The sequence below is a fragment of the Lonchura striata genome, chromosome 4, assembly GCF_046129695.1.
Source record: "Lonchura striata isolate bLonStr1 chromosome 4, bLonStr1.mat, whole genome shotgun sequence".
Classification (NCBI taxonomy): Eukaryota; Metazoa; Chordata; class Aves; order Passeriformes; family Estrildidae; genus Lonchura; species Lonchura striata.
Window position 1 is genome coordinate 35,604,208 of NC_134606.1, and position 19,026 is coordinate 35,623,233.

The 19,026-nt window shown below is 34.0% G+C and overlaps 1 protein-coding gene across 3 annotated transcripts in view; it reads left to right on the forward strand.

The window, feature by feature from the left end:
* Positions 1 to 18,666, forward strand: part of GLRA3 (glycine receptor alpha 3) — an 86,749-nt gene extending 68,083 nt beyond the window's left edge. The window contains exons 7-10 of one of the 3 annotated variants that reach the window (XM_021550946.2): positions 2,897 to 3,111; positions 4,499 to 4,645; positions 9,644 to 9,763; positions 13,394 to 18,666. In XM_021550946.2, the coding sequence (XP_021406621.1) occupies positions 2,897 to 3,111; positions 4,499 to 4,645; positions 9,644 to 9,763; positions 13,394 to 13,663 (752 nt within the window). In that variant the 3' untranslated portion in view covers positions 13,664 to 18,666. Of the gene's footprint in view, positions 1 to 2,896; positions 3,112 to 4,498; positions 4,646 to 8,803; positions 8,888 to 9,643; positions 9,764 to 13,393 lie in introns of those variants that run through there. The other 2 variants (XM_021551107.1, XM_021551025.2) reach the window with 2 other exon arrangements.
* Positions 18,667 to 19,026: the final 360 nt, after the last annotated feature.

The window sequence follows — 19,026 nt, forward strand, 5'->3', positions numbered from 1 at the left end:
AAGCTAACATCAACCCTTTCACACTTAGACAGCAACTGCTGCAACTGCAGTGCTGAGACTGACTGCCATTTGCAGCCTTCTGCAACACTCGACAGGGGAGCAATGGAGAAAGGCAGCTGGGTGGCCACCAGCCTTCCTGAGGAGCTGCTAGATATTGATTTTTCAGGGCTGTACTGGAACGGAGGAACATATTAGTAGAAAGCACTGGAAGTATGCCTGGCAAGTCCATAAACTCTCTGGGTCTAAGACAAAGGCAGGACTCTAGGTCATACCTGTTGTGGAGCTAAGCAAAGGTAGTTTTCTACTTTGAGACATATTCCACTTTTTTTTTTTTCTTCAATTTTTTGTTTGGTCTTGATGTTATATGTTTTGAGTTGGTTTTTTTTGTTTTTTTTTTTCCCTTGGCCAATGATATTTGCAAAAATACTAAGCCAAGCAAAAAATGCTTTTGTATAATTCCTCTGACATATCATTCAGTCCTAGTTCTGGCCTCTTCATTATCCCTGCTTTATCCCTGCTTTTTTCTTTCCTTCCCTGTGGTTACAATATATTCTATTTGCACTTCTTTCATTAAAAATCTCTTTGATTTTTTTAGGATTCTGTTGCTTGCAATTATTCTTCCCTTCACCTTAGTTCAATTGGGTCTGTTAAATTTGCAACCACATAAAATAATCCATTATCAGAGCTACTATATTATTTACTGTTTAGGACCACAGAATTTTTGTGCTGAGTGGTCTACAATAGTTCAAGTCCACTAGAGTCTTCAGGAAAGAAAGTCAAATCTCTTATCCCACATTTCTCTGGATGGAAAAAAAAAAAAAAAAAACATACAAACAATAGCTAATGTTTACTGACACTTCATATATGCACATACATATATTATGCAGTCTGATGCTCCTTAGTTTTCCTTCCTAATTTGTTTTGAAAGGAGAATATAGAACCCTGTAAGAAGAAAATGTTGCATGCTGAACAATTCTTATTGATATGCTGCCAAATAAAATGGCTTTGCTTAGACCTAGATCGGGCTGACGCATTTCTGTCACTTCTTACCACCACGATTTACTGTGATGTATGAGACAGAGACTGCTACTGTCCAAGGCTGCTGAATTAACAGAAAGAATGACACACACAAAAAAAAGAAATCTTCAGGGTAAAAACCAGTTTGAAGAGTATGATTCCAACAAAGGCCAGTCAGTGCAGAACTTCTGGCTTGTGGGGTGTACTGAACTGCTAAGTGAAAGGCTAAATTGCATAGGTATCCTGTTGAAGACCATGGAAGAGAAACAAGGGAAAATATCCTGGCCTTTCCTGAAGCAAACACCAAAATTCCCATTCACCTTTTTTTAAACCAGGATTTCATCCTGTGACTGAGGCAGGAATCAGTCTTGAAGCTGTAGTAGCAGATGTTTGAGCCAGGAATGCCAGCAATGAGAAATGGAATAGTTGAGCTTGCAGATATAAAACTCCTGAAATACAGAATGTAACCTTAAAATTAAGCATCAAAAATAATGTCTTTCTAAATTTTTTAGTGCCTCAGCAGAATAAAATTGTCATAAAATTACATTCATTTTGGCATCATAGGAAATCTAGTGGCCTGTTAAAAGAACTGTTATGAAAATAATGAAGTTCAGAAGCACTTGATACCTAGAATAAAAATATTTGTTGGACTTTATCTGAAGTTCATTTCTGTATGCCTAACACTATTGTCACAGCATAAAACACAATATATTAGTACAGGATAAGTTTATAAATCCATTACATTTCTTTTTAATCATTTAAGTATCAAATCTCTATTGATGTGCAAAGAATTTGTATAAAATGTCATTTTGGTAACTAGAAATTGGTTAGGAGAATACCTATCAAAGCTAAGTGCAAAATATAACCAAAGAGCTTCATACCAATTAAGAAATGTAAAATGATATAGCCTTCCTTGTTAAATTTAGAATTAGGAAATGTTTTCACTCAAAATAAGGAAGAAAACTGAGTTATGTGTATTTGTTGCTGTGAGAAACTGTTTTATGTATACATCACTTGCAGTAACAGCATTGCCTTCAGCAACATTCTTATGACCATTGGGCAGAATTAGAAAATCTAATGAGACTGGGTCAAGATCTGTGAAATAATCTACAGCTTGCAGGGTGGGAAAAAACCCCAACCCCACAACAATCTGGCTAATCTAAAAATATGGGTTTATGAAATTTGTATGAGCTACTAATAGATTTTTTTTTTATGGTTTGAATAAGTCAGTAGAAGTTGCTTAATGTTTAGTACCTGGATAAAACTAGGTCATTTAATAGCCTTCCTAGAGTTTCCTAATCTCTGGACTTTCTAGTCTTCAATCAGTGTTTGAAACTTGATAATTTCTCTTATGAGCTGAAACAGTTTGAATGGGGACACAGGGAGAGATTTAGCAGATTCTCCTATTGATAACCTAATGCTCATACTGATATCACTATATTTTCCCATTTTTTAATAAAAATAAAATTAAGTTTTAAATTGAATCAAATAGAAAGGAGATACCATACAACAGGGAAGCAAGCATTTTCCTTGTGCACAAAAGTATTTCCAAATTATAAGTCACAAAAAAGTGTGAACTCACAGAGGAAATTTCCTATTGTTTTAATGAATCATGGGGGGGTTTTATAAGAAAATAAGATTTTCAGACTTTATCAAATGCTTAATTTTTCAGATATTCTGCCCCTTTTCTTTCCAGTAGACTCTCCTGTTACAACAGAGACTGTCTTTATTGCAAGTCAGTGTAGAGAATTTGAAACATAAATCTTTTTCTAGTGAACAAATATATTTGACATAGCATACATTCTTTAGGTGTGTGCACTAGATGCTGACAGTAGAGGCATTCTACTTCTCTTGAATATTTCTTCTTTGTTGTAAAAAGGAAAGTTTACGTGTATCGAAGTCCGATTCCACCTGGAGAGGCAGATGGGTTACTATCTCATCCAGATGTACATACCGAGCCTCTTGATTGTGATTCTCTCCTGGGTGTCATTTTGGATCAATATGGATGCAGCTCCAGCCAGAGTGGCTTTAGGCATAACAACTGTACTGACCATGACAACACAAAGCTCAGGTTCTCGAGCATCTCTTCCAAAGGTAGGCTTAATTTCTTTTGTTTGTACTGTATTAACCATAATGTTATGTGACAAGCACTTTCAGTCAACCTTATGTGTTACAATTATTAGTGTCCAATCATTTCCTAAACCAGCTAAATAATTTTGAAATATTTGGGGATTTCTTGATTCTCCAATCAAATATATTCTATTTTTCCCTGTCTCTACTATATAGCCAGCCACATATCTAGTTAATTCCATAAACCTTAACAAGTAGTGAAAACTTATATTCAGTTTTATATAAACCCTGCTTAACAATTGACAGGCTCATTCTTTTTCGCATCCCAGTTATCTGGTGACATGCTAGCAGATATGACTGAAATTCTAAAGGCCATAGATTCTTACCATAGATTCTCAATTATATTCCTTTCTCAAAACTGCCTAAATTATGAATTAGATTACCAGTTACAAACACAATTACGTTAAGATGTAGAAAAATGTGAACCTTAACAGCTCCAAACAATTACACAAAATTATTCTCAACACAATGAAAATCACTCAAAGTTTATTTCCATGATTACCTATTTCTGTTTTCTGGATTGTAATTGCTTTAAATATTTTCCATTTCGTTTTAGAGCTTATTCCTTGACAATCTTCATGTGCTATTGCAGCTAATAGAAATAAAATGTATACAATAAAAATAAAGTTCAATTCTGTATTAGTTTTAACATGCTATTTTTGTCTAATTAACTTTTTTTAAGTAAAACAAATTTGAACATGCTTTGTGTCCTAAATATATGAAGCTGAATGCAACCAAAGTTAGCATCAACAGCTAAAATAGAGTGCTCTAAAAACTCAAAAAATAACAATGTAAGAGGCTAACAGAGAGCTGCAGGTTATTTTGTCACATTTTGAGGCCTGAAGTTAGTTATGTTAGTTACATTTGATTTCCTGTGCCTATATTAGCAAAGAATGAACCCATTAGACCTATTTCCTTTTCCTATCTCTTTTTTTCTACCTAATTTTTATTCCAGGAACTTTCAGCCACATCCATTTTAATACAGGAATTTCATCTGGTCCCATTACAAGCTATTTTCCACTTCCTTAGTGTCATTCACATATCTCAGTGGGACAAATGAAGGAAGAGCATGTGTTTTTTTGAAGATTATTTCATTTTTGATGTAATGCACTATAAGGAACTGTTAATGATTTAAACACGTTTTGTAAAAAAATACATTTTTTTAACAAAAATTCTACATCTATACATTGAATTGTTCTTATTACTGTCTAACTTTCATGCAAAGTTTTTTTCACTAAAAGTATTGTTGGGATATGGAGGTATTAGTGCACTTCCTCCTGCCACGGAGTACTAAACTTCACATCTGTGGAACATTTTAACACACTCAGGCTTCTCCTGTCTCCTCTCATAGGTGTCATACGTCAAAGCAATTGACATCTGGATGGCGGTGTGTCTGCTCTTTGTGTTTTCTGCACTTCTGGAGTATGCAGCTGTGAACTTTGTGTCGAGGCAGCACAAAGAGCTTCTGCGATTCCGACGCAAGAGGAAGAAGAGCAAGGTAAAAGTAACGGTGTCCTCAGCTTTTAAAGGCTCTGACTGAACTCTGCTGAGACTGTACTGGGCTAATTTGGGCAACACACTGCAGCTTGAAGTGGCAATAGAAATAAAATGGCAGCACAGCATAATATTCACTATAGGCAGAGGGTCACTACAAGGACTGTGAATTGCATAAATCCAACTTGAATTCTCGAAAGAGGGATTAAGAGGGATTTAAATGAAGCATGGGCCATGTGGGAGCCATCTGCACAAGCATGAATTTCACTCTGTTGGAAGAGTCAGATTATACTTCAGTGAATGAATGTTACTGGTATTTGCAGCAGTTTTTACTACTGTGAGATTCAACAAATGTTGTTCCCCAATTTCATTCTAATACTCAATTGAAAGCCATAACAGCTGTGTTTCATGCAAATATTCTTTAATACATAAAGTACTTATTCAAATAATATTAGTGGTAGAAGAACAAGCATTTTACTTTAAAAGGCTGGTAAGTTTGTTTTTTTCTTCTGTCTGGTAATTTTGTTTTAGTTGTTCATATTATTTGTAAGAAATTTAATTATAGTAATGGTTATTACTGTTAGAGCTGGAGCTATACAGCCTACCAGTAAAGTAACTCACTACCAGTGTGCAAAGTCAAGCAGCTAAAGTTGCAAGTTTGAATTCTGAAATCTGTAGTTAAACCAAGCAATAAGGAACATTTCTTACAATGAGTAACTCCTACTTCAGATTTTACAAAGTATAAGTAGCTCTTCAGTCTACTTATTATGAGTACCCCCACACCCCGATGTAATGCAGAGTCTGTCCTTATCAGTCACTATCTAGAATATTACTAGTGGATGAAAGTCTGACCATAGCAACATGATTCAGTTCAATCATCTTTCATTCCTGAAGACTTAGTCTACTGCTTACATCAGCAGAAGAAGATATTTACAAGTTTCCCTCTTACTTAGAAGATCTGCACTGCTGTAAGACCTACCTAACCTGTCTCTGTTAGTAAGACTCAGTGTTAAAAGGCAGGCCAGACAGTCAGGTGAAAATGACATTTTCATATATTTGCCTGTCCCTGTGTAGTGAGTCCCAAACTTCTTCAGCTGCACAGAGAAACTCATGTAATGTGGACTAGAGGATGATTCAGACTGCAAGTGCCTGTGTTCAACATTTGACCCTGTGAAAACTGTGCTTCTTTCCTCCTGCTGACAGTAGCAGAAAAAAAAAGCAGTTTTGTAACAAGGTGTTTCTTGGAATATGGCAGCTCTCTGAAAGCTGTCCTAAGGTTTGGAATGGGAGGAATGGGGTGGTGCAGTCAGGAATTACTGGACAGGGGGTAGGTAAATCACAACAAATGAATTGTGATCAAACAGCTGTGGTAAGTGATACATTATGTCACTATACATTTAGTCCATTCCTCTTTCTCACATCTATTATTGTTTCTTCTGGATCTCAAGCAAATTTCCCAGTTTCAACTTAAGTGATATCTCTCCTCAATCAAGGACTGCAGAATTAGGAAGTGGCAGGAAGTATCTTCCTCCCTCAGAATCAAACCAAATTTCTTCTCAGCTCCCTTTTAGCAAGACTTCCAATTCACCAAAGACACTCGTTCAGCAATCACAATCAATTACATTTCAGCCTAGAGATATGTGAAAGAGGAACCACAATATTAAAAGGACTTCTAAGAGTAAAAGGACTTTTAAAGAAAAAAGGTTTGTGCATGAATAACCACATTGGCTTAAGTGTTTTTCTGGATTATGGTATTTTTAAATTCACACTTAAAAGTTCTTATTCTAATTCTACACTTCATTAGACAGTCTTTAGTTTCAGGTAGATTGCCTGCTATATTCTCAAAAAATTACAAGGTTAGAATTAGAGACTTTAGAGTGTACAATGAAGTACCAAGAACTTTGCTTTGATTCTAAAGGATGGATATGTGCATTTCAATGCTTTTCTTCATAACGTACGTCAGGTGAGGGTATTAAATATATTCAGGGGTATGGGGCTTTCCCTTCTCCCTGTACCTATATGTTTCATCATGAGACAAGTTTCTCAGTCTAAATTTACCACAAAATTCTTTGTTCCTGTGCAAGATTATGATTTTAGGAAAATAGTAATTTTTCAGAAAATTTTAATTTAATTAAATGGTTTTTAACTCACTCTAATTCCATGTAGATTTAGAGCTCCTGGACAGAGTTAACCATTGAGAATGTACCTTCTCAAACTCTAGAGACAGCTCAGCTAATTGCTTCTCTCTTTCTCAATGTTTTATGAAACCTTTCCTTGCCCAACAATTATAGAATACTTGAAGCATTATAGCATGGAGATTTTATCTCTTAAAAAGAAATTTCTATTATATTTTAAACCCTCCATTATAAAAATAATAAATGAGTCTTACACATTAAAAACTGCAGTTGATAACTTGCCTTCCTTACCAAAAATGTTATTATTTATTCACCAAAATTTACAACATGAAATGCAGGACCTAGGATCATAACTCAATGTAACTTGATTTTCCTTCCTCTTTTGTCTTTTTCAAAGTCAGTTACTGTAGCTGATGCTTATACAGTTTTTTATGTTTGTTATTCCTTTGGACTAGGTCAAACAGCCACTGGCTCTCAGGGATTAGATTGTATTGACTTTGAAATCTGCCATGTGTTAAGAAATGTTCATTTGACCATAAAGTCAAGAGGTGAAAAGATGTTATGTAAAAAGGCTACATTTAAAATAAACTTCAGGGGCTTCCTTGAACATTAAATCTTCACCCTTGGCAAAGAGAAAACAGCATTCTATTCAGTATTTACATTTAAAACTATTAGAGAAATAAAGTAGATAGGATGACTTATTAGACTTTTTCTTTCTGTATGCTTGCCCTCTTGGAACATTTTACTGAGATCAAGTTTTTCTACCAGGTGAATTCTAAGTGTCGAATACAGATTTTTTTCTTTTGTTTTTCTTTTTTTTTTTTTTTTTTTTTTTTTTGCTACTGGCATTTTATCTACAAGGGTACAGCAAAACTTCTAGTGATTTGACATGTTGCAAAAGTGCAAAAATTAGATCAGTTTGGAAATGTTTAATTTCAGGTATGTGTAGGGCAGATGAAGAATTTCCAAAGTCTGGGGGTTTTTTGTAATTATAAAGATATGCTTGTTGCAAGAAATATTTACTTTTACCAAGTTACCAAAGCAATAGTTCTATGATTGAATTTCACTGTCTTTCGGAGATAAGTGGATCCATTTTCCTGACTTTCATACCTAATTCATCCCAGCCATAAAAATTCCACAAGGTCCCCTGAAATCTATTCCAATTGTTTAAAAAGTTTTTTTCATTAATGTGTTTTTTAGCTTGGCATAGCTTGTCTAAAAAGGACACAGAAACCAGACTTCTTCCTTCCTTCATGTCACCATTTGCACATTTCCATTCAATCTTTTCTATAAATATTCCCAGTGGATACAATTTTTGGGCTTGGTTTGCTTTGGGTTGTGGGATTTTGGTTTTGTTTTGTTTTTTTTCTCATTCACCTTCCCTGGAAATTCTTTTAATAAGTCTATATAAGGCCTCAAAACTATGCTTGCAACATTAACAAAATGAAACCTATACAGTAACAGTTGAAAGCAGCTAAAGGATCAAGTGATGCAAGTAACAGAGTTGTTTATCCAAGCCGGTTTTCCATTTGCCTTTTAAACAACATCATGTTATTGACCCATATGATTGTGATCTTCCATATCTTCTGGGTCTTTTTCCAGAGAAACGCTGGAACACTGTCTTTCCATCTAATGCAAAGCTGATTATTTCTGGCTAAATGTCATACTTACTGATTCTTCTGTATTTTTCAGATGCTTTGTTCAAATCAATGAATTCAATTTTATTTCTAAACATATCCTCAAATAAATTTTCATGTTTTCATAGTCTGGACTATTTTTTAAATTAATTAAAACTATGGGTTATGTCCTTCTGAAAGCACAGAGAAACTGGAATCTCTCTGTTAAGAAGCATATGTTTGAATTTGGATAAGACCCCTGCAGTAAATTCTATTATACAAATTCCAGTTCTGTACAGAACTGCAACACGACATTTTGGCATCCAGAGTTCATCTATCCTTCCCATTTTCCTTATGCTTTTTCCACTTATAGTCACTGCCTTTTTTACACACCATCTGGTTCATTTGCAGCCTCCCTTCCCAGACAACAAAAACAGCAGCATCAAAGGCAATTCTTAGGTACAACTGCACCCTCTGGCCACCATTTTTATGATTGTAAGTATGGACTTCACTCAGTGATTCCAAATTACTTACAGGCAAATTTCTTTTCAGAGGCTCAACTCAGTTTGTACAGAACTAGCAAAAATTTTGAAGTGTTTGGAATTTTGTCATAAATTTATTTATAAATGAAAACTGTTGTTGCAACATAATGTGCAACCTACTCAATGCTTTTTTCCAATAAGCATCATGGTAGGTATAAGAGATTTTTTTTAAAGGGTCGAATGTCTTTATGATTACACAAATGGCATAACACATCCTGAGAACAGGAAAATTTTTGTTCCCAATTTGAGACTTCATTTGATACTTAGTATATGAGCCACAGTTCTTTGACAAAAAAAAAGAAATCTGGCCAGTGAAAAGAACTATTCAGAAATACTATGTTACTGTTCCTTCAGAATGAATGTTAATTATTCATTTCCTTCCTAAAAGACAAAAGGAAAAAAAGGCAGAAAAAGAAATCATACAGGGATGCTGAAACACACCAATGATCATAGTTTTTCTTAGTTGCATTTACATTCTATGGGAAAAATATTATCTGTGTACATATACTGAATAATAACAAATTGATTTTAGGTTAACTTAATATATTTAGGTTTTGGGAATATTCAGTCTTTTAGCTCTATTTTCAAAATCTAAAGATCATCATATCTTTAGAGAGGAAAATAGACATGCAAACTAGATTGTCTTTAATGGTAATCACGCCTTTTTTCTTTTGTTTTCTTTTTGGTCAACCATCCATTTTGATGAAAGTATTTTGAGGGAGTTCTTGATGGAAATGAAATCAGTGAATCATTACAGCATAGCAATGGCTTGAGATGTGCAGGACGTATAGACGGGACTTTGCCTCAAATCTACAGTACAAATTTAAGGGTAAACTATTGAGAAGCTGTCCCATTTGTCATAATGTGCTATCCAACCATTGACAGAGGCCCTGTCCTTTTGTCTACAATAACATCTTCCCATGTGAACTTCATATACCTTCATTGCTACCTGTATGTGATGACGTGAAATGTTAGTAAAGGCACTGTCTTGTTAATTTCATAATCCATTTTGGTCTGTTTAAATCTGGATTAAAATGTAGTACTAAAATCCTGCACTGTTTGTAGTGCAAAACAACTCAATACCAATTTCATTCTCAAAACAGCAATAAAAAACACAGTGTTCAAATTACCAAAGTCAAGGTCTCAAATAAGTTTTCAAGTTGTTACGACACCTTACAATCAAACAGCTATGGAGTTACTTTCAGCCCTTATATACATGTTTTTTCTCAAGATAAATGTATTACTAAGCACACTAAATGGAAACACCATAGTCACAAGACCATAAAACTCACAGTTTTCTATTCATTTATAGCTAAGTATTTTGTAGAACAATACTGATACAGAAGTAAATGAATTGAAATTATTTCCTTCAAACCACTAAAGAATTCCAACTTTCCAAATGAAACTTCTTATCTAATTTTTTTCCACTTCTTAATTACATTAGTTTTAATAGAAATTATAAAATATTTAAATGTAACTGCATGCAGAACAACTTTCAACTTGTTAATTCTAAAGATGAATGGGTAAAAAGCACATCCAAATCAAACTCTTACTAAAGTTCATTAATAATAAAATTTTTGAAGTTTTATCAATAATCTATAATAAATAGTTTTCTTTAGTGACAATACACTCAAAAGGACACAAAAGAAACAAAAGCTTCCTTATCAATTAAAAAAAAAATTCTATTAGTTCAGCCAAAATGCAGGACTTCTTCAGGAAGTTTCAGTGTAAAGGCTCCCAACTGGGTCATACATGGTATTGTTCTTCAGATGATTTCTACATCTGTAGACTCAGACATATGCATTCTGAGACATACTTCTAGTCAAAAAGAGGGATTTTAGCCCAGTCAATCAATAGAAAAAAAGGGATGTTGCTGACATAAATGCCTTCAAAAAAGCACTCAAAGCTAGTATTGATAATAACAGTAACTGCATCTTTCCTTCTGTGCACAAGCACCCTCTGATATGAAAATGAAGCCAACCTAGTGATCTTTCTGCATTATGAATCTGCTGGAAAACTTGCAGAACTCATTTTAATATTGAAGCGGCTGCCCCTAAAAGGAATTCTGGCAGCTCTTGGTATGCTCCAGAAGGTCCTTTCCTGCATATCCACCAGCCCTAACACTTGGGTGTGGCTTGGCTGGCTCCAACAATCTGCCTGCCCTGGTGGAGACACCATCCAACAGACACTGGGCAGCAATGCTGGGCTCCTACCAGGACCTTCACATCAGCTCAACAACAGAGAGTATTTCCAACCAGACTGCTTGCAGATGAAATACAGGAGGTCTGCAAGCACAAAAATAAGGAGACACCTGTCCTTTAAAACATTCTAGGGGATCATTCCATTCAGGTAAACCTGAAACAAAGGCAGCAAAGTCTTACTATATAGTGTCTGATCTTGAAAACATGCACAGCTGAAATCTGCTACTCAAAAGAATAATTTTATTATCTTTCTTGTCTTGTGCAGTCATAAGCCTTATTTTCTGGTGAAAAAGACAAAATCCTGAAATGTATATGTGAAGGTGTTTAAATGGCAAATTTATAGTAAATTCTCACAGTACATGCATTTCTAACTTAATATTTCTCTTAACTGGAAAAAGACTACAGCTACTCTAGAATACTACTACATTAAAGATGTTATTTCCCATTCTTATCTGACAGGAGAAGAACACAAATCTCTGTTTTATCACGTCATCAAATAATGATCCTATCATTTTGTATTTCTGTTTTTCATTTCCATAGTAAAGTCAGTGATTTTCCTCCTCCTTTTCTTTCATGTTAATTTTTCTTTATTTTTATTTTTTAAAGGCAAATTCTAATACAGATTTTAGATATAGTAGTTTCAGTGAACTTTATCAGTGTCGCTATTTATTCAATTTAGATGTATGAAGAAGTATCTCAGTAGGTTGATATCTACATCTCTGCTGGGTGGTCATGCTGATGACCAAATAGTTCACTTCAAACTTAGTAATTTATCTGCATTCATTTGTAGCTAACATATTCAGTTAATATTGATAATAAAACTTGGATTTCCTTTTAAACAAAGTAATTAGCAATTATTTGATGAATGTTTAAATTTTTTAAAATTAATTCTTCATTGAAAAGTGTTTTCAGATTTTCAAAATGTCAGACATTTTCAAAATGAAAAATTTTCAACTTTAGATTTAATTTGTACTCATTGAGAAATTGCATTTGTATGAAGTAAAAAGTTAAAGTAAAACAAAAAATGCTTCTAACTATTGAATTGAAGTAGTAATTATTTGACTTGCTTTGAAAAATAAATATTTTTTAGATTTATTTTAATTTCAGATAGGACAAGCTTTAAAATATCAAAAATTCTCCTACAAAAGAATAACTGGCAGCTGCTCAACTGTTTTTATAATACTTATAAAAATAATTTTTCAAAATACTTATTTAAGAATTAATGTAGTACTTTCTCTATTTCATAAAAGTGTAAAATCCTAAAGCAACTAAGCTAAATTAGACATGAAAAATTTACATTCCTGACTTTTAAATTAGTATTGAATAAATAGTGAGTGCCATCAAAATGATATAATTATTCTTGAGTAGTCTAGGTAAAGGAGTACACTGGAATAATTTCATAATCAAATCTAGCCCTGACTTCACAGATTACATACCATTTATTTTTCTGCATATGTGCCTTTTTTTCACTTGAGGATACCTATGTAAAGAGAAGTAAAAAAGATGTCTCCAGACACAAGCTACAATTTTAAATTGTATGCTATGAAAATATGTGTATCTTCAAAACATCTACTGTTTCTGTGCCATGTGATTAAGAATCACTTTCTTTTATAGTTCCCTAATCCTGAATGTTTTTACCAGTTTTCCCCTGAATTGACTGAGTCAGAAGAAAAATCTGACATTTAGCTTTCATTTCCTTTACTTTAAACTAAGACGCTGCACACTATTATCTTATCTGATGCAGTCACAGGGAACAGCAGAAATTAGGCATACAGATAAGATTAATTCTTGCTAATATAATGACTATGCATATCATAGTGGTTTTATGATGAATATTTCCAGAGGCCAGGATTCTGGGTTTTAAGGCAATGAACAGACTTAATAGCTGTTTTCTAAAAGACCAGTGTGAAACTTGTCCATTTGAAGACTGCACATATTTACTGTAAATGGGGAAACTTAACCAAATCAGAAGTTGTGAGCCCAATTACCACTAGTTTACTAGGCTTTCACATTTCTCTAAATAGTTTACAGAATCCATAAACAAACAGAAACATTCTGTGCTTGTTAACAATCCAGCAATATTTTTAGCAGACTGATAGGGATGAAATTTCAACAAGTTAAGCTAAGGTGTGGATTCAATAAGTCAATGAGGTAATGGTGTAACTGCTATTTAGCAGCAGGTAAGATTTCTGTAAACAATAATTTAAAAAAAACTTCTTGCTCTTTTTCTTTCTTTTCTTCTTTTTTTTTTCCAACAGGATGATGACACACGCGACAGCCAGTTTAGCATTACAGCATATGGAGTGGGGCCATGTGTGCAAGCAAAAGATGGAATAACACAAAAGGGGCCAAATAATCCTGTTCAACCCGTACCAAAAAGCCCTGATGAGATGAGAAAGGTATTCATTGACCGGGCCAAGAAGATAGACACAATATCCAGAGCTTGTTTCCCATTAGCGTTTCTGATTTTCAACATTTTTTATTGGGTTATCTACAAAATCATCAGGCATGAGGATATTCACCAGTAACAAGACTGAGGCTTGCAGTACGTAAAGATCTGGCTGTCACACTCAGCAGGAGGCTTTTTGTTAGAAATGCAAATCAGAGGACTGATTGGAAGAGTTAAAAACAATGAGGGGGAGAAAAAGGATCCTGCATGGCCTGCAATGACCAGCTGCAGTGGGATGGAAGAATGGCACCCAGAGAAGATACATCTGTTATTGCAAACTTTCCTTGTCAAACTAAATATTAACAATTTTTTCATTAAAAATCACTCTCTACTGAAGCTTTACTGCCAAATATTTATACTGTTACATAGTGGTATAATTGTACAGTATTCTTTGGTGGTCCTTAATTTTTTTAAATTCTTGTGTATTTTTAATTTTAAAAATATTTCCAGAATACCCTGGGTGAATCCCACAGTATCACAAGATAGATTAGTGTTTGTGACTTTTATTTTAGTTTTACAATATAACTGATGATTGGAGAAAACAGTTTAAAGGACTTGATCTAGTCTAAAGGACAGTACCGGTGGTTTTACAATGAACATATTTAACATATTTAAGGCATATAATTTATTCTATGTACTTCATATTACTGTTCCCCTGGAAGGTATATGTTGAAATAATCTCAGACACCACAATACATACAGCCTAACAGTCTATATTTCATATGAGAAATATACTAAAATTTGTTAAGTATTGATTCCTGAAAATGATTTTTTTTTTATTTTAATTACCTACACTTTAATAATTGAAGCATATCCTTTAATCTTTTCTGTATTTTTAAGGATTTTTTTTCTCAATTCATAAAATTCATACAGCTTCTGAAATAGACAAATTACATCAAAATTTTGCAATACTTCATTTTGATTCAATGCAAAGAGATCTTGGACCAAAAGTGAAAGCAAAGAGTCAACTGCTTCACTGAAGCATTTGGAGGATGAATACAGTTATGTTTATGCACATTCATCTCCTATATACTGCATAATCACAGGAAGTTTCATTTATGAATGTGTCGAATTTTCTGATTCATTCTTTGAAGTTTGTTAATATGATTTATATACTGGTTAGAAAGTGCTTCACAACTTTGGAAAAACATGCAGTTCTTCTAAAATGTAAAAAAAAGACCTGGATGGTCTTTTACTTTACTGGATTTCACATAAATAAATAGGAGAACAACTTAAAACTCTTAGAAAGATCTTCCCTGTTTAGGTTTAAATAAGTCATGTTAGTTGCTTCTTTGAATTGTAACACATAGAACACATTTATGGCACAGTGTCCAGGCAAGAGTATTTACTTTTGTCAATCTATTGGCAAAACAAAACCATGCTATGATGTGGAAATGTAGCATTTAGTTATTAGATACTCTAAGTCCAGTCAGTGAGGCTGATTCTCATTGCAAAATATTTCTATTTTGAACATGTTTAAAATTTGTGCTTTGTTGATGATCAGAATGTGTATACAAAAGCAGAATTGGCTGGAGGCAAACATCTGGTGCACTGCCAAAGGCATGGTACATATGAAGTAACAGAAGTAATGTAACTCTGTGCTGGGGATTGTAACATAGCAACCTTGGGTTTGGTTTGGTTTGTTATTGTTTTCCTCCCAGAATTAGAGAAATTCTGTAATAGTAGCTCTCACATTTTTTTCGTGTCAGAAAGAACATATATAATCCACCTTTCTTTTAAAACTATTATGCTTTTATATTGTGCTTCATTTATAATCTAAAATTATTTCAATTCAATGTCTTCTATTTTTTTTTCTGATATTGTGTCTGCTTTTTTATTGACTTATTTATGTGCATGTTCCAAAAAATCTCATTTGCGTATGAAAGTGTGAGGGAGTATCACAAATTTATGACTGATATTCACCTGTCTCAAAGTTAGGGTTAGTTACATTGTATGGAAAGGTTGTTAACATGTTTCTGTTATCAGCAAAATCAACTGTATTTTGTTTAAGAGCTGTTTTCAAATGCACATAACATTTGGCATGTGATTCTATTTTCATACAATGGAACAAAGATCTCTCTGGAGCTGATGGTTTGTGGACTTTTTAATGGAACCATAACATTTACCAAGGTAACATAAGCTTCTGTAGTCCACTAATAATGTGTTTTTCAAAAGAAATAATGACTTTAAATATAAGCTTCATTTAGATTATTCCTAAATTACTTAATACAAAGTCACATGTCAGAGAAAGAGAGAAATGTCATTTAAGATGATAAAAAACTTCAAGGCACAAATGCCTGCTATTCACCACTGGAAATGAGAATAGTCCAAAACTGCCAGCAGGCATGCCAGCCCTCTGTGCAAAGCTGGAATCAACAGCTACTGACAACAGCTAAGACTACTGTAAAAGATTATATTTTTGCAACTGTATCATGAAGCAGCAGGAAATGTTGTTAAGATGCAAGAATTGAAAGGTACTCTGCAGTGTTTACCAGACTGCAGTATTTATGTTGCACTCCCATCAAAGAGGCAGTGGAAATACAGAAAAATACTCAAGAAGGAGATAATGCTTGAGGCAAATGGTACCTAGCAGACTTCCTCCTACGTATGAAAAAGACCCCATTCATTAGGCAGAAGTAATAGCTACCTCACTTCACTGGTCCTAGATCTGGGCTCTGCAGAGGACAAGTCCTTGGCAAAGCCACACGAGAAAGCTTCTCATAAGCACAATCCCTGTGTGACAGGATAGTGCAGCTTTGTCCCAAGTCATCATTCAACATAGGTGCAGACCCTGTACTTCTCAGGTCATGTTTTTGTAGACCAGCCCTATGCTTCAAAAATTAAATACAGGCCCTAGAAGGACATTGCAACACAATGAGAGCAGAGATGGTGGGATCTGAAGGAATACCCCAGTAACAGAGCTACTGAGGAGCTGACACAGTCACCATCAAGGGAAAAAAAGGATCAAGCACCCTTAATTTTCCCAATGCTGCTGTGTCTCCATAGGTACACTGGCTCAGGTGGAAACAGTAACTACAGTGGGAAACAATTTATATCATGTGCTGCAAAGTTTATATTGTTTCGTGACAGTAGTTTCTACCTGTGCAGATTGATTTCCACACCATCCTCTCTCTTGATAGAAAGAGAAGCAAAACAGGAGGGTGCAGGATGAAAAGTCTGGGCTGTACATAGCAGAACAGGAGCCACAGGGAGACAGAAAGCCCAAAGCAGAGCCTGGAACCCCTTACATGACTGTCTTTTTGTTCTGCACTAAAGAGAGATGTGGCCAAATCCGTGTCACTCCTCATGAAGAAAAAACTTCAGTACCTTGAGAGAGAAGAAGAAAAGCCTCTTAGAGGTGTAGTAGAAATATTCAACTATCACTGTGCCAAACTCCTACTTAAATTTCAAACAGCAAAATGCATTATATTTTTAAAACTAGATTCAAATATCAACACAATAGGCTTGCATGGTTAGAGGGATGGCTTTTTTCTCTATAATGCTGATAAGCTATGTGAAGATGTAAGGGAATAAGGAATTTTAGTATTGTACTACTTAGAACTCAGCTATTTTAACACCAAAATAAAGTACATTTTCCTTTCAAGGACTTTTGACAGCAAGCACTATTATTTAAATAGGTTAGTATAATTCAGGAGGAATAGAGCATTTACTTAAGATTTCATTTTTTTCAGCTCAATCATACATTAAGTTTCTTTGAATTCCTTATCATTCATTCCAAAATCTGCTTTATAAAGAATCATTTGTGATGTGTGAGAGATGATTCTGTTTACTCACTAGACAGAAATATTTAGGTGATTGTGCACTTTACATTTAAGGAGTGAGATATTGCTTCCACTTTGTGTATAATCCCTTACAGAATTGTAGATTGATAATGTAGATAAAGATAGAATATAATAAACTGTACAAAACCTTATATTTTTTAACAGTAGGGAAAGATAAAAAGTCTTCCTTAATCTTAGAAAAATTATTATTTTCAGCAATAATTTTATAGTAGAAGGAAATTAATTTATTTATACCATTCCCAACCCAAGCTGACATGACTGGTTGCAAAGATACACTTTTCATGCAGCTTCTGCTCTCATTTGAGCTATCGTAGAAATTAATCTAATCCAACAGAATAGAATTTGGCCTTAAAATGTGAAACTGCTGAATGAGCTAGTAATACATACAGTACCCCTGTGAGGTACTAAAATAACTTTATCCACATCTTACTGCACAATCATGTGGTTATTTAGATGAGTGCAATATCAGATATTACAGCTTTTTTCCTTTTTGAGACAAATAAGAAGAAAAATATAAATTTCAAACCAGACTACTTGCTAGTAATAAAACAGGTGTTCTGTTTTGGAGTGGTTACAGAAAAGGTATCATCAGGCAACAATAACCCACAGTAATTACTGAGGTACTATCAGTTTGGAAGGCTTGTGGAAGCAGGTTAAGATTGCTAGAAGCAGTAGATTAATGCCAGAAAAAGTGTTGGCTCATCCTGTCTTCTTGACATTCTCGACTATTACTGCACTTCTTCACTTTCATCTTTGTGAAATATGCAAGAAACATTTCTTATGTTTGTATTTTAATGTACATCAGAGTAACATTAACAGATGAAATGGACACAAGTAGCTACTGATGTTCCATAAATGTGGAATTGTGAGTTATACAGAAAGAAATTGTGCCATAAGCTTTTGACATAAAGGTTTAACATAATATATGGTATTTTGTGTGCTAGTGATCCTGGCTTTTTAAAGACTGCAGCAAGAAAAAAAATTAAAATTTATATGACAGTTTATTAATAACTTGTCTGTGAGATTTAAAAATATTCTCCTGTGAGTTCTCTCTGACAATAATTTCATATCAAAGTACTTCCTTTTTTGGCAAAAATCTATAAATGTGTTGTGCATGTATTTTATTAGATTCCTTTTTATTGTATAACAGTATCATATTGGGCTTAAACTGACATTCTCTGCAGTCAGAAGTGTTAAAAATGTGAAATTTATGGTGTCACCCATGTCATTGTAGATATTTTGTTCAAAAAGCAAAATAAACTTATCTTTTTTTCAGAAACTGTGAAGTAATTTTATTATATTTTTGAATTGAAATTAATTTAAAGTCAAAAGAGGAACAGACAACACCATTGGAAAAAAGGATTAAACCCACAGCAGTAGTTACCATTAAGTATTTCAGGAGTGAAAACAAGAGAGAAGGAGTAGAGTGCCTTTGAGTAGAGTGTTTTTGATTGCTATATAGGCTCTAACTCTGAAAAAACACTTGTTCTGAAAATTTGGGGAAAGTTATCTTAATAAATGCCTATTCAAATAAGTACAGCCACTCCAAAATAGTCTTACTGAACTTATTATCAAAAAGACAGAGTTTCACTTGCAGCAAAATAGCCTTATAAAAATTTTATAGGTCTCTGAGCATCTC